This window comes from Myotis lucifugus, unplaced genomic scaffold, assembly GCF_000147115.1.
Source record: "Myotis lucifugus unplaced genomic scaffold, Myoluc2.0 scaffold_766, whole genome shotgun sequence".
NCBI lineage: Eukaryota > Metazoa > Chordata > Mammalia > Chiroptera > Vespertilionidae > Myotis > Myotis lucifugus.
The window spans coordinates 123309-138446 of NW_005871814.1; the positions used below are offsets into that span (position 1 = coordinate 123309).

The following is a 15138-nucleotide window of genomic DNA, read 5'->3' on the forward strand; positions in this document are numbered from 1 at the left end:
GGCCTACAGCTCCAGCTCTCCCGTTCCTGTGTCCGCGGACGCCAATCCTCCGAGCTAGTGCTCAGGCAGAGGGCTGTCCGCGGCAGAAACGCGACCGCGGCGTCTGCGGGGTCCTTCGGGGCAGCAGGCGCAGGCAGCGGCGCGGCGTGGGCCGGAAGCGCGGGCTCCGTCGGCTGCTTGGAGGTTTTGGCTGAGCCGGAGGGAGGTGAGTTGACGCGCCACGGGGTGGGAGAGTTGCTCCGGGTGGGAAGGGGGACTGTTGTCAGATCTGGGAGGGAGTTTATATGCTATCGCCTCTTTTACTTTACAAATGGGTAAATTGGGGTGTGGAACGGGAAAGGAATGAAAGCCCCCCCGCCCTTCCCTGGGCAGGAGTCATTCTCTCACTGTTCAGCCCCCTCTCCGGCTCCATCTGTGCCATCTTCACTCCTGTGCCAAACTCGCTTCGTGCTTATTCTGTGTTCCTTTGCGAGCCTGCATTATAGCGGGAAGCTGCAGTGAGGTTTGATGCCTGAAGTTACCAGTTTTGTGCAACTGTAGGCAAGTTAGCTATCTTCTCTGTGCCTTGTTGGAGTCATTCATTCATTCATTCATTACTTATTGAGGCCCTGTATTGTGCCAGGCACTAAGTGAAATGGAGTCCTCGCTTAAATTGTGGTTGGGGAGATGACAGTAAACGCATGTATAGATAGATAGATTTCAGCTAGTGGTAAGTGTTAATAAGAATAAAACAGAGTGTGCATGGAGGACTTTTATGGAGTGGCAATTGAAGGTTTCGCAGAAAACGTGACATTTTCATAGAGACCTGAGTGAAATGAAGGAACAAGGTATAAATATCCAAAGGAAGAGCATTTCAGAGGAGAATAGCAAGTACCATGGCCTTGAAGTAGAAATTAGCTTGGTTTGTCCTGTGAATGTCCTTATATAAAAATTTCTGCTGTAACTTCATGGATTTGGGAGAATGAAATTGGCATAGATGTGATAGCTCTTTGGAAGTGTAAAGAATCTCTATGCTTATTTAAAGTTATTGTAATAGTTTATATTAGTTACTGGCCCATGGGGCTCTTCTCTATTTTGTCTACAATCAACACTCTCAACAGGTTGCATTAGGGATTAACCTATTGCAAGAAATAACAGTATCTCAAAAGTAAACATTCCATTTACTTAATATTTAACAGTGCCTACTTAGGCATTGTCAGGTAGGCACAAAGAACACAGGGTTCCTGGATTTAAGAATAGCCAAAAATGCCCGGTCAGCATGGCTCAATGGTTGAGTGTCAACCTATGAAGCAGGAGGTCAGGGTTCAATTCCTAATCAGGGCACATGTCCGGGTTGTGGGCTCGATCCCCAGTAAGGGGTGTGCAGGAGGCAGCTGATCAATGCTTCTCTCACATCATTGATGTTTCTATCTCTCCCTCTCCCTTCCTTTCTGAAATCAATTAAAAAATATATTTTTAAAAAAGCAGAAAAATTGAGGGGGTTAGGGGATCAATGGAGAAAAAGGGGGCCATCTATAATACTTTTAACAATAAAGATAAATTTTTTAAGAAGAATAGCAGCCCAGCTGGCGTGGCTCAGTGGTTGAGTGTCAACCTATGAACCAGGAGGTCATGATTTGATTCCCAGTCAGGGCATATGCCTGGTCCCCATTGGGGGGCATGCAAGAAGCAGCCAGTCAGTGATCCCCTATTATCATTGATGTTTCTATCTCTCTTTCCCTCTCCCTTCCTCTCTGAAATCAATAAAAATATATTTTTTAAAGTAGCCAAAAAATAATGCTGGCTAACATTTATTGAGTCTGGGTCTCTGATAAATTCTTTACACACTATTTTGTTTAATTCTCTTAACCTTTCATGCAATGGAAATTATGCACTCCATTTTCCAGTTAAGGAAACGGGTTTAGAGAGTTGAAGTAGCTTACCTGAAGTTACATAGTTATTAAGTGACAAAGTTAGGACTCACATCCAAGTCTTCCAATTCCAGAGCCCAAGTCCTTAACCCATGTTCTGATCTATTTATTACTTGCAAGCTGTAGAGTTGTTGGTGAGGGTAATCAGTACAGTTAACTGCCATTCAAAACAATTAAATGCTAGTAAAGCTGCAGAAGACGAAAGCAGCATAGGGGAGTGAGAAATTGAGGATCCAGAAAAGCTTGAAAGGGGTGGCATTTGAACTGTACTTTGAATAGAATTTCAGAAATTGAAGTAGAGAAAACCACAAGCTATGTATTAATTAAAAAGAGAAAACAAGTAACTTTAGAATAGAAAAGCCTGTCAGACACCACTGTAATCAAGTGATTACAGTAACATCACCACTAATGGGACAAATTAAAATCAGATACCACCTGATAGGAGATGCACTAAAAAGAACACAGCATCACCCTAGCCGGTTTTGCAGAGTGGATAGAGCATCGGCCTGCAGACTGAAGGGTCCCGGTTTGATTCCGGTCAAGGGCACATGCCTGGGTTGTGGGCTCAATCCCCAGTAGGGGTTGTGCAGGAGGCAGCCAATCAATGAATCTCTCTCATCATTGATGTTTCTCTCTCTCTCCCTCTCCCTTTCTGAAATCAATAAAAACATATCTTAAAAAAAAAACACAGTATTACATCTGTGATGTTCCTGCTAGAAATGCATAACCTTAATCTAATCATTAGGAAACATCAGGCAAACCCAAGTTAAGGGACATTCTACAAACTTACTAGCCTGTAATCTTCAAAAGTGTTAAGTCATAAAAGTCAAAGAAAGACAGGAACTGTTCCAGAGTGAGACTAAAGACATGACTGCTAAATGCAAACATGCAATCCTAGGTTGGATCCTTTGCTGTGCAGGACATTGTTAGAATAGTTTGTGAACATTTGAGGGTCTGTGAATTAGGTGATAATAATGTGTCTGATTTTGATGGTTGTATTTGTTTTGTTCTGTTTTTGTTAATTCTCACTTGGGGATATTTTTTCCATTGATCTTTAGAGCAGTGGAAGGCAGAGAGGGAAGGGGGAAAAGAGAGAGAGAAACATTGATGTGAGAGAGATACTTGATTGGTTACTTCCCGCATGGGGATTGAACCTGCAACCAAGGTACATGCCCTTGACCTGGAATCGAACCTGAGACCCTTCAGTGCAAGGTCCGACACTCAAACCGCTAGGGAATGTTCTTGTTTGTAGGAATCACACACATGACAGCAGTCGTTGGCAAACCTTTTCTATAGTAAATATTTTAGGCTTTCTGGGCCATATGGGCTCAGTTGCAGCTACTTAGCTCTGCTGTTACAGTGTGAAAGCGGCTATAGACAATATAAATGATTGCGCATGGCTGTGTTCCAATAGAGCTGTTTTTACAGGCATTGAAATTTGAATTTCATTAATTTTCACATATCATGAAATATTATTCTTTTGATTTTTCAACTATTTAAAAATGTAAAATTCTTGCCCTAGCTGGCTTGGCTCAGTGGATAGAGCATCAGCCTGCGGACTGAAGGGTCCCAGGTTTAATTCCAGCCAAGGGCACATGCCTGGGTTGCAGGCTCAGTCCCCAGTAGCGGGTGTGCAGGAGGCAGCCGATCAATGATTCTCTCTCATCATTGATGTTTCTATCTCTCTCTCTCCTTCTCCCTTCCTCTCTGAAATCAATAAAGAAATATATATTTTTTTTAAATGTAAAATTCTTAGTTTGAGGCTTTATAAAATCAGGCAACAGGCCAGATTTGGCCACAGGCCATAATGTGTTAACTCCTACAGTAAACTTTTAAGTGGTGATGAGGCATTGTGTCAGCAACTTATCCTATCCTATCCTGTCCTATCCTATCCTATATAATAAAAGCTCAGCGACCTAACCACAGAACGACTGGTCATCCAGTCGCTATGACGTGCACTGACCACCAGGGGGCAGACGCTCAACACAGGAGCTGCCCCCTTGTAATCAGTGCGCTCCCACAATGGGAGCGCCACTGGGCTGACCGGGATGAGTGGCGCTCCCACTGCAGGAGCAGCCGCTCAGAGGGTGGGTCCACAGACCTCAGCTGACCGGAATGAGCCGCACTCCCATAGCAGGTGGATCCCCGCAGGCCACGCCCCACCAGTGTACGAATTCCATGCACCAGGCCTCTAGTTCTCAAATAATTCAGGAAAAAGAAAGTTATTTATACTAGTTTTGAAGCCTTCTGGTATTAAGTTATTTTTTTTTTAATTAGTATTAAAAGAAGAGGAGTATGTGAACAGACAATGAGTTGGTGTAATTGGAAAGGAAATGTGTGAAGGGATATGGTCAACTATAAGCTTAGACATATAAAGTTTATAAATTTGCATGTGGGGCCATGTTGTGGAGGCCTTGATTACTTTGTCTGAATCTAACTCCTCTTGAATTTTAGCATCATGGATACTGACTTGTATGATGAGTTTGGGAATTATATTGGACCAGAGCTAGATTCTGATGAAGATGATGATGAATTGGGCAGAGAGACCAAAGATCTTGATGAGGTAAGACAAATACATTGCTTTTTTCTTCTCTCTCTCTTTTTTTTTTTAAAAAAAACACACAAAACAATAAAGTACTGAATCCTCTGTGCTCCCATAATATACCTTATTACATTATAATATGACCTACTGGGGTCTCATAGTGCCCTAAGAAAACTTAGCTACTAAAGCTCCAAAAGAAAAATATAAGGTGGTCACCTTTTCCAAGTGCAGCTGCACTGGGAACTCCCTCAGAAGCTCAAGTTTTGAAAGACGAATAAAAGCAGTAGAAAGAGAAGGTGCAGATTCCTATGACTCCCCTTCAGGAGAGCTATGGAGGATGAAGTTCAGAGTGGTCTGAGACCTGCAAAGACACTGAAGATGCTTTTATGTTTCAGCAATGTTCAAAACAAGAAGTAGGTAGGCCCACTGCTCATCGGTGGAGGTGTGACATTAATAAAACAGCAGAAAACCAGAATCACAGTCCTGGCTGCTACCTGTATTCTCCATCAGGAAAAATGTCCTTCAAACTAGAAACAATAGGAAAAACACTGAGAAAAGAAAATTGAAGCCATATATGTGAGGGGAAAAGAGAGCATCTTGGGGCCTTAGCTGTGTTCGAGTCTCCAAGTGCAGATGCATTAGGCCCTGGATGGGGGAGACCTTGAGGAGGTAAGCTGAGAGCCACTGTGGTCATCTGTAAGAAACAGGACTGGCTGTGGTGCTAGAAAGTGAATCAGGCAACTCATCCTGCTTTTCAGAGATGGAGATACGGCACTGCATTTCAGAAACTACAGGCTAGAAGTGTGCTATGCATGCATGGTAAAAATTATGGAAGGAGTTTTAAAACAGATGACTTTAAACACTTAGAAAGCTTGTGTGAGTTTTATAAAAATTTCCTCTTGATACAATTACTAGATTGAGATATAGGTCAGGTATATGCTGTGGATACTATATATCTTGATTTGAGCAAGGCACCTGATACATTATTTTTCTTATAAATCAGTTATTTTCTTCTTAAAAATATTACTTTAGCCTGGCCAGACGGGCTCAGTGGTTGAGCGTGGACCCATGAATGAAAAGGTTGCTGGTTTGATTCCCGGGGTCAGGGCACATGCCCAGGTTGCGCATTTGATCCCCAGTAGGGGATGTGCAGGAGGCAGCCAATCAATGATTTTCTAAAGATATATTTAAGAATATTATTTTAAAGCAGTGGTTCTGAACCTTCTGGCCCTTTAAATATAGTTCCTCACCAAACCGGTTTGGCTCAGTGGATAGAGCATCGGCCTGCTGACTGAAGGGTCCCAGGTTCGATTCCGGTCAAGGGCATGTACCTTGGTTGCGGGCACATCCCCAGTAGGAGGTGTGCAGGAGGCAGCTGGTCGATGTTTCTCTCTCATCGATGTTTCTAACTCTCTATCCCTCTCCCTCCCTCTCTGTAAAAAATCAATAAAATATATATATTTTTAAAAATATATATATATATATAGTTCCTCATGTTGTGACCCAACCATAAAATTATTTTCATTGCTACTTCATAACTGTCATGTTGCTACTGTTATGAATCGTAATGTAAATATCTGATATGCAGGATGGTCTTAGGTGACCCCTGTGAAAGGGTCGTTCGACCGCCAAAGGGTTGCAACCCATAGGTTGAGAACCGCTGTTTTAAAAAGATATTATATACGTAATTAATGAACACATTCTCATTCAAACAAAATAGAAAGTATATTTTGATTCTTATTCCATTTCACTCCCCTTCCCAAAGTAACCACTGTAACTCATGACATCCTTGTGGAAAGTATAGGGCAGTGATGGCGAACCTATGACACGCGTGTCAGAGGTGACACGTGAACTCATTTTTTTTGGTTGATTTTTCTTTGTTAAATGGCATTTAAATATATAAAATAAATATCAAAAATATAAGTCTTTTTTTTTACTCTGGTTGCAAATATCAAAAAATTTCTATATGTGACAGGGCACCAGAGTTAAGTTAGGGTTTTTCAAAATGTTGACACGCCGAGCTCAAAAGGTTCGCCATCGCTGGTATAGGGGCTGGGTCATAACAGGAGACAAGATCACAGCCATTGAATAATGGGATGGAAAGAGTTTTGATTATGAGTCACTGCCAGAGCTCTTATGACATGCCCCAGGCATCTGTGTTCGGTCCCATCCTTTTCAACCTTTTCCTCAATGACTTAGGTAAAGATAAAGTAGTTTATAAAATTTGGACATCACATAAGCTAACATATTGGATAACAGAATCTAAATTCAAAATGATCCCAACAAACTTGAATTGCACGCTAAATAAAGCCCAAGAAATCATTCATTAAGAATTTATAGAGCACTTATTATTTGCAAGGAATCATGAGGCAGGGAGAGCCAAGGCATTATCTCTGCCCTCCAGGAACATACTGCTTGCCAGGGGAGATGAAGTACATACAAAAGTGTTTTTAATATGAGACAGGGCCATTTAAGACATATTAACTTATATCCATGGTAATAGGATAAAAGGAGAGATTACTCCTGGTGGGATGACCAAGAAAAATATCTGAGGAAATCACATTCAAAGTGAAGCCAAATAAAGGGTTGGCATCTCTAGAGACAGGAACTAGAATGATTAATGATTGTATAGGTTGGGGCATGGAATTGGGAAGTGATGACTGAATGATCTAAAATTGATTGCAGTGGTGATTGCACAACTCTGAGTATACTAAAAAACCATTAAAATTGTGCACTTAAAATTGGTGAGTTGAGAGAAATGTGAATTTTCTCCCACTAAAGCTGTTAAGAGCAACAAAACCATATAGCTAGGCTGTGTGTGAATGTTCTGGTCAAGGTCACCAGTGACCTCTGTTCTGGATCCAGTCCTCATCTTACTAGGCCTTTCTGTAGCATCTGACTAGCCCAGCTGATCACTTCCTCTTCCCTTGGCTTCCAGGGAATCCCCAGGTTTTCCTTCTCTTCACTGGCTGGCCCTTCTCAGTCTTCGCCGCTGGTTTCTCCTCATCTCCCTGACATATAACCGTCAACAAGTCCCAGCGCTCCATTCCTGATACCTTTTCTCGGTCTATACTCAGTCTTCTGGTGATCTCATCCAGTCTGTCAAATACTTTCTATTCACTGAGGACTCTCAAATTTATATCTCCAACCTGGACATTTCTCTTGAACCTCAGCTTTATACGTACAACTGCCTTCTTGGCTTCTCTACTTGATGTCTAATAGGGCAGCGGTCGCCAACCGGTTGTCCGTGGACCACTGGTGGTCCGTGAGTCCGAAAGATTGGCGACCACTGTAATAGGGCATCTCAAACTTAGCAGATCTAAGACCTAAATACTGAGCCTCCCCACCTCCCTTTCCCCACCCCCCACCCCAATTAGATGCACTTTTTTTTTTTTTTAATCTCCTATTCCACCTCCCTGCTCCAACATCCCATGTAATATATTTATTGTCCTCGGGTAGAGAGGCTGTAAGAGGCAGATATTAAACTGACAGGAACAGACATTGTGCTTGAACTTACCCAAAAGGCCAAGAAGTGATTAGAATACACTTTTGACTCTACCTTCAGAACATATGCAGATTCAACCTCCCCTCCCTACCTTTTAGTCTCCCTCCTTCCAGTATATTCTCAGAATGGAAACCAGAGTGATTCTTTTTAAAACGAAAGTCTGATCATATTATTCCTCTGCTCAGAACCACTGGAGCCAGCTTTGTAGGATATGTAGCAGTATCCCTGGTCTCTGCCCACTAGATCCCACACACCCAGTCTAACAGCCAAATACATCTTCAGGTGTTACTAAATTGCCCCTGGTTGAAAACTATTGTCCTTGTATTTGGTTTCTTTAACTTAGTATAATGTTTTCAAGATTTATCAATGTTGTGGCGTGTATAAGTATTTATTTTTATTGCCAAATACTATTCCATTGTGTGGATAGACCACATTTAATTGACATTTGGGTTATTTTCACTTTTTGACTGTTATGAACATTGCTGCTCTGAGCATTTGTTTATATGTTTTTGTGTGAACATAAGTTTTCATTTGTACCTAGGAATGAAATTGTTGGGTCATGTGGTGATTCTGTGTTTAACATTTTAAGGAGCTGCCAAATAGTTTCACAAAGTGACTGCACCGTTTTACATTGCTAGCACCAGCATATGAGAGTTCCAATTTCTCCGCATCCTCACCAACACCTGTTGTTTTCTGTAAGAAAGTCTTTTTCTAAAACAGTTCAGTGAATCTAAGTGAACATTTTAATGGTATGGACTTATTCCCAGTTTCTATCTCTGCTTCCTGGCTTCTGCCCTTGGAAGGAATTATTTTTCCCCTTAAAACACGTGTTGTGAAAAGCCACGTGTTTTCTCCAATCTTGATCCACTTGTGACCAGTGGCTCACACTTAGGAAGGAGCTCGTTCGAATGAGAAGAGCCATCTGAAGCCTTGACTTTATAGTCTTCTCTTTTTGAAGGATCTTGCAAGAGTAGAACCTGCCCCACTTGCTCGAGCACAGAACTCAAAATCAGGCTGTCACACATGTGAAGTCATTGCTCTTAACTCGTGTAATGTCAGTTATTGAGCAGGAAAAGTGTGTGCCTCTTACAGCCGCTCTTGCTTTTAGATGGATGACGATGATGATGACGATGATGTTGGCGACCACGATGAAGACCACCCTGGGATGGAGGTGGTGCTGCATGAAGACAAGAAGTACTACCCCACAGCTGAAGAGGTGTACGGTCCTGAGGTGGAGACCATCGTTCAGGAGGAAGACACCCAGCCCCTCACAGGTACGTCAGGAGGCTCTGAGTTGTGAGAGCAACAGTGAAACTAGAACACTTCATTTCATAGCCATCAGCAAACTTGAGAATTCAGTGAATGAATTGATTAATTTTTCTTTACCACCTTCAGGTACCATTTCTGGATTGAGAGTCACTTAACCCTGGTTTTTTGTTTATTTGTATTAATCCTCATCCGGGGATATTTTTCCATTGATTTTTAAAGAGAGTGGAAGGGACGGGGAGAGAGAAACATCCATGTGAGAGACACACATCAATTGGCTGCCTCCCACACGAACCCCAACCAGGGCCAGAGATCTAGCCTGCAACCGAGGTACATGCCCTTGACTGGTATAAAACCTGGGACCCTTCAGTCCATGGGCCAACACTCTATCCACTGAGCCAAACTGGCTAGGGCAATCCTGTTTGAATATTCAATAAAACTCATAGCTTTTTTTCTAGGGAAATAAGAGTTATTTCTTCATGTATCTAATATCTATTTAGGTGCTTGAAGACTGTATTTAAGTTCTCCCACCAAATAATCCCAACTCCTGAACCAATCCTCGTGATGCTTATTTTCTAAGGAGTTGCATTCTGTAAGTGCAAGGAGAGGTTTTGAACTGACATTGACCTCAGCCTATATCCAGTCCCTCTCCCTGTGTCCCACAAAATGAAGTCCAAACTCAGTCCACAATTCTCCTTTACTGTCTTGTGCAAAACAGCATTCCCAGAACTTCCTCAACATCTGAGTGATCCTTGAAAATAACAAATTGATATCACATATCATGCATTCCGAAAGCTAAGCCTAAAATGGAATAGAGCTATGTATTTTTATGTTTTCTGCCTACCTGCACATCACTACTTTTTTTTCCCCCCTAGAACCTATTATTAAGCCAGTGAAAACCAAGAAATTCACTCTGATGGAGCAGACGTTACCGGTCACGGTGTATGAAATGGAGTAAGTAATAAGGTCTCTCAGCCTCTCTTCATAAATAGTGTAGGTTCATTATTTCATGGGTGTATAGGAAGTGGTTTGTGGTTGAAGTAGCCAGTGAATTTCAAAAGCAAAATCTCTCCCTACAATTTTCCAAGATTTCGTTTCAGTTTATATGGTTTCTGGGATATTTAGTTTCATTCTTAACTTTTCTCTTGGCTCTCATCCGTATCTCAGCTGTTTTCTTCCAAATCTCTAGTTTGGTATTGAAAGCCAGCCTTAGTACTCAGAGAGTACTAAGTATTATAATTGTCAGTGTTGGGCCACCAGAGCCTATTTTGACTCAGCAAAATTGCTAAGTGTTTTGGAAGCATAACGATTCTATTTTGAAAAGGAGGGCAAAAGTAGGTAGGTATACAGGGTGGGCAAAAGTAGGTTTACAGTTGTGAGTATGTGACACAGTTTATTCCCTCTTTTTTCATATATAATTCTTTATTTTTGAAAGTATTACATATATCCCCCTTTTCCCTCCATTAACCCCCTCCAGCCCATCCCCCCATCCTCGCCCCAGGCCTTCAGCACCCTATTGTCTGTGTCCATGGGTTATGCATATATGCATACAAGGTCTTTGGTTCATTACCTACCACTCACCCAGAAACAGTTTATTCTTGAATTATTATTTATTGATTATTATATTATTTTCCATACAAATACTGTAAACCTATTTTGCCTAACCCTGTATGTATGGAATAATTTAGACTCTTCAAACTGTTTTTGCAAATATTTAAACTGATTAATTCACTTGCATGGCCCTCGTATATTGAAGTGTTTGTGGCTCAATATTAGATAATGAAGCTTTTTTTAGCCACATTGTCATCTCGTATGTTCAAAAGAGTGGAGTCCCTCATCAAATGTTCAGCTCACCTACCATCATTTAGACATTTTTGAAGCAACTTTTCAGTTATCTTCAGAACTTGCTTCATATTCCTTTCTATTCTCAATGGTGATTATTTTAAATCTCCAATCTTTGAAAGTAGACTTGATCTTTTTAAAGAGCCAAAGTCATCTGAAGGCTACTTGCCATAAATAATGTGGGTGATAAGCAAGAAAGACAATGCTGGTTTTGGTAAAGATGGAAGTTCTCTGCTCAGCATTGTTAGATGCCATTTGTTTTGTTAACTAGCTCTGATGACAGTTTTAAAAGAGAAACTCCCAAAGTTATTTTAAGTCCCTTTAGCATCAGTGGAATAAATGGATAGCATTCAGTCTGAAGATTTCGAAAGGGATAGTACTTGTGTATGTGTGTTAGTTCTGGTATTGGTTTTGTTTATCTTTTTCCTTGCTTTCTAACTCTTATTATTTTGCTGTTGAAATCCTCATGAGACTTTGCAGATTGTGTCACTTTCATGGATAAGTCTATTCCATCCCCAAAGCCAGAACTATATAGGTATAGAAATTCGCATCTGCCTCCGAGCATTGTTGGTCTGAAAGTTGTTCCTGAACAACTAAAATTCCTAAAACACTTTTGCACCCCTCCCCACTTAAAAACTTTTCACATTTCCTTCCTCCTTTCAGTTTCTTGGCAGATCTGATGGATAACTCAGAACTCATCAGAAATGTGACCCTTTGTGGCCATCTCCATCATGGCAAGGTGAGAGAACTTTTAGCTACTTGGAACAGGATTTCTCTTCGTTCCTGCTCATTTCTTCAGTCCTCAGCGTCATAGGTTGGGGTTTGAGCCCAGAAAGTTGGACCTCCTGACGCTGGGGCCTCTGCTTATTGAGAAACCTCGATGTGAAATTCTAGCTTTCCCTAATCAGCATGCGGAGCCTGTCAGTAAGCCACTTGCATGCCCAAGCCTTGTGTCTACCGCTGGACAGAAAAGGGAAAAATGAGCCTTACTCTGATTTCATATGACTTTATTTCCCTGGGGATGCTTGTCCAAGAAAGATTGCATCTTTCATTTGAAAATAATCCTGTGGTTTCAGTGTTGATCCTTTGCTGTCCCATATCCTCCTTGTTCTCTTCCTCCTCTCCTTATCCCTAAATGATGTGTTGTATTGGGAGCTGGGGGAAGAGTAGAATAGATTTTCCTCTGTGGTTGGCAGGTTTTAACCTTCTCTTTCCTTTCAGACGTGTTTTGTAGATTGTTTAATAGAGCAGACTCACCCGGAAATCAGAAAGCGCTATGACCAGGATGTAAGTAGAAATTCTGTTGAGGGTTTAGGATAAGCCATTCAAAATATGCAGGGGGTCTCTCTCTCCCTCTCCCCTCAGCCTTCTCACTCACTATAAATAATGACGCCTTCAAAGTGCTGCTTTTTTATTGTAATCTCTATCAATTGCCTTTAAGAAAATAATTACAACTTTATCAGGAGCATAAAGAATATTAATCTGCAGTATTTTGAGATGATCTGTTCTGCACTTGGGATCCCTCCTCTCTTCTGATATATTCTGACTTTTTTTTATTGATGTTAATCCTTACTCGAGGATATTTTTCCATTTATTTTTTAGAGAGTAGAAGGGAGGGGGAGAGACAGAGAGAGGGAAACATTGATGTGAGAGAGATACATCGATTGGTTGCCTCCTGCTCGCACCCTGACCAGGGCTGGGGATCGATCCTGCAACCGAGGTACATACCCTTGGCCAGGACCTTTCAGTCCACAGGCCGACGCTCTATCCACTGAGCAAAACCAGCTAGGGTTTTTATAGCCAGTTCTTTTTTCTTTCTTTTGTTTCTATTTTTTATTAATTTTTAGAGAGAGGGGAAGGCAGAGGGCTAAATAGAAACATCAATAAGAGAAAAACATCATCAATTGACTGCCTCCTGGGCATATGCCCTGACGGGGAATTGAACCAGCAGCCTTTCGGTTCATGGGTCAGTGCTCAACCACTGAGCTACACTGGCCGGCTATAGCCTATGTTTTCCTGTCATAATATTAAAAGCTTCCTCTATAAATATAATACAATTGGACTGTGTTGTTTTCATGATACATTTACATGCCTATGAGTGAGGCCAAGTGTGGCTGCAAGTCTCAGTGTAATAATTGTTCAGTCTCTGCCAGATTGACTGTTTTGACATGGGCGGGTTCCATGAAGGCTGGGTGTGTCTCCCTTTACCACGCTAAGAATTGGGTGCATTTGGTATAATTTAGTTTTCCAGCTATACCTGGTCTTCAAACACACATCCCAGAAACACACATGCAGGGGCATTTTCCATCTGTGAAGGCACTGGTCTCATTGTCTGGGATTTCTGTAGGGAGACCCTGCTCTTTTCATGTATTTTCTTCCTGAGGCAGAAACCTTGAGTTGGGAAGTGGTGGGGGAAAGTTTGATCGTTTGTGTGGGAGAGGAGTCTGAATTCAGTTGGTAACAACAGTTTGTTTTTTTCAGCTCTGCTACACTGACATCCTCTTCACAGAGCAAGAGGTAAGTTTGCTTTGGGAACTCCGACTGTTGCCCACACCAGACCCAGCAATAGTTTTGTAGGGAGAATAGGGAGTCTTTATGTTGACACTTTGGTCCATACCACAAACCCCTCTCTCACTCCCAGCTCTTTATCTCCTAGCTTCTACCTTCCAGTCATCCCAGGATTTCTAACTTGAAAGAGAGCTGGCTAGGCAAGCTGTAGGGTAAAGGGGAGGAACCCTCCTGTCCTTGACTGGATTTAATGTGGTCTAATAGGGCAAATACTAAGAGATAATGTGTACATTGGTAAGTTATGCAGAAGCCAACGTGATTTTTAAAATTATGCTTAAAATCTGTAAGATGACTTCATCCATATGACAATGCCTTTCTAGGAGTAGCTTCTCTCTCTTTTTTTTAAACCTTACCAGGGATCAAGCAGGGAACCCAGGCATGTTCCCTAACCAGGAATCAAACCAGCAATCTTTTGTTCCATGGGTCGATGCTGAACCACTGAGCCACACTGGCCGGATGCTACTGTTGTTTCTTAATCTATTTATTTGACTAGAGTTTAATAATTATTCCCTATTATAGTTTTTTATATTTTTTTTAATTGATTTCAGAGAGGAAAGGAGAGAGAGAAACATCAATGATGAGAGAGAATCATTGATTGGCTGCCTCCTGCACACCCCGCATTGGGGATCAAGCCACAACCCAGGCATGTTCCCTTGACCGGAATTGAACCTGGGACCCATCAGTCCACAGGGTAATGCTCTATCCACTTACCCAAACCGGCTAGGGCCCCTGTTAAAGTTTTTAAAACTGTTTTTAGCCTAAAATGCCCCCAGATTGTTTCTTTTTACTTACCTAATGCTTGGTTATTATTTTTGTTTCCAGTGTATGAGGAAGATAAAACTTGTTTTACTTTTTTGGTATTTGAACCAACCTCCCTCCCCAAATGCTGTTTAACATTAAGATATTTCATCTTCAGGGTCATTCTGGTTGGATGGCTAGATACAAATCATACCCACCACAAAGAGATAAATCTGTGTAATTTACTAGCAACTGGCAAACCCCAGGAGCAGAGTGAGCCCCTCTTGTATAGGAAGAAGACTTGAACACTCTCTTTTTGTGGCTTTCAGAGAGGTGTTGGCATCAAAAGCACTCCTGTGACAGTGGTTTTGCCAGATACTAAAGGGAAATCTTACCTCTTCAATATCATGGACACTCCAGGTAGGATGTTCCTTGACCCTTCTTTGCTTTTGACTAGTTAATTAGCAAGTGCTGTGCTCCAGGCTTTCCGTTTGCTCCTTTCTTTACTCTCCTCTAGAATATTTAAATTTTAGGACATTTTATTCATTTATTCACTGGAGCCTGCTCAGGCCCCATGCTAGACGCTATGGTAACAAAGGTGAGTCAGACATGGTTCCCTCCTCAGGCATCTCAGTCTTTTGAAGGAGATTATGGCAGCAGCACACCAACTGCTTGCTGGTGGGCACGCAGGTTACCGTGGGAGCAGGGTGCCTTGCCCCGTGTCTGGTTCTTTGTCTTTTGGAGAAGACCAAGGAGGGCAGAGTTTT

General features: G+C 41.8%; 1 protein-coding gene across 1 annotated transcript in view; it reads left to right on the plus strand.

Moving 5' to 3' along the window:
• Positions 1-88: 88 nt before the first annotated feature.
• Positions 89-15138, plus strand: part of EFTUD2 (elongation factor Tu GTP binding domain containing 2) — a 35304-nt gene continuing 20254 nt past the window's right edge. The window contains exons 1-8 of the mRNA XM_006106093.3: positions 89-205; positions 4365-4473; positions 9066-9231; positions 10099-10177; positions 11729-11804; positions 12287-12352; positions 13547-13582; positions 14701-14791. Of these exons, the coding sequence (XP_006106155.1) occupies positions 4369-4473; positions 9066-9231; positions 10099-10177; positions 11729-11804; positions 12287-12352; positions 13547-13582; positions 14701-14791 (619 nt within the window). The 5' untranslated portion in view covers positions 89-205; positions 4365-4368. The remainder of the gene's footprint in view (positions 206-4364; positions 4474-9065; positions 9232-10098; positions 10178-11728; positions 11805-12286; positions 12353-13546; positions 13583-14700; positions 14792-15138) is intronic.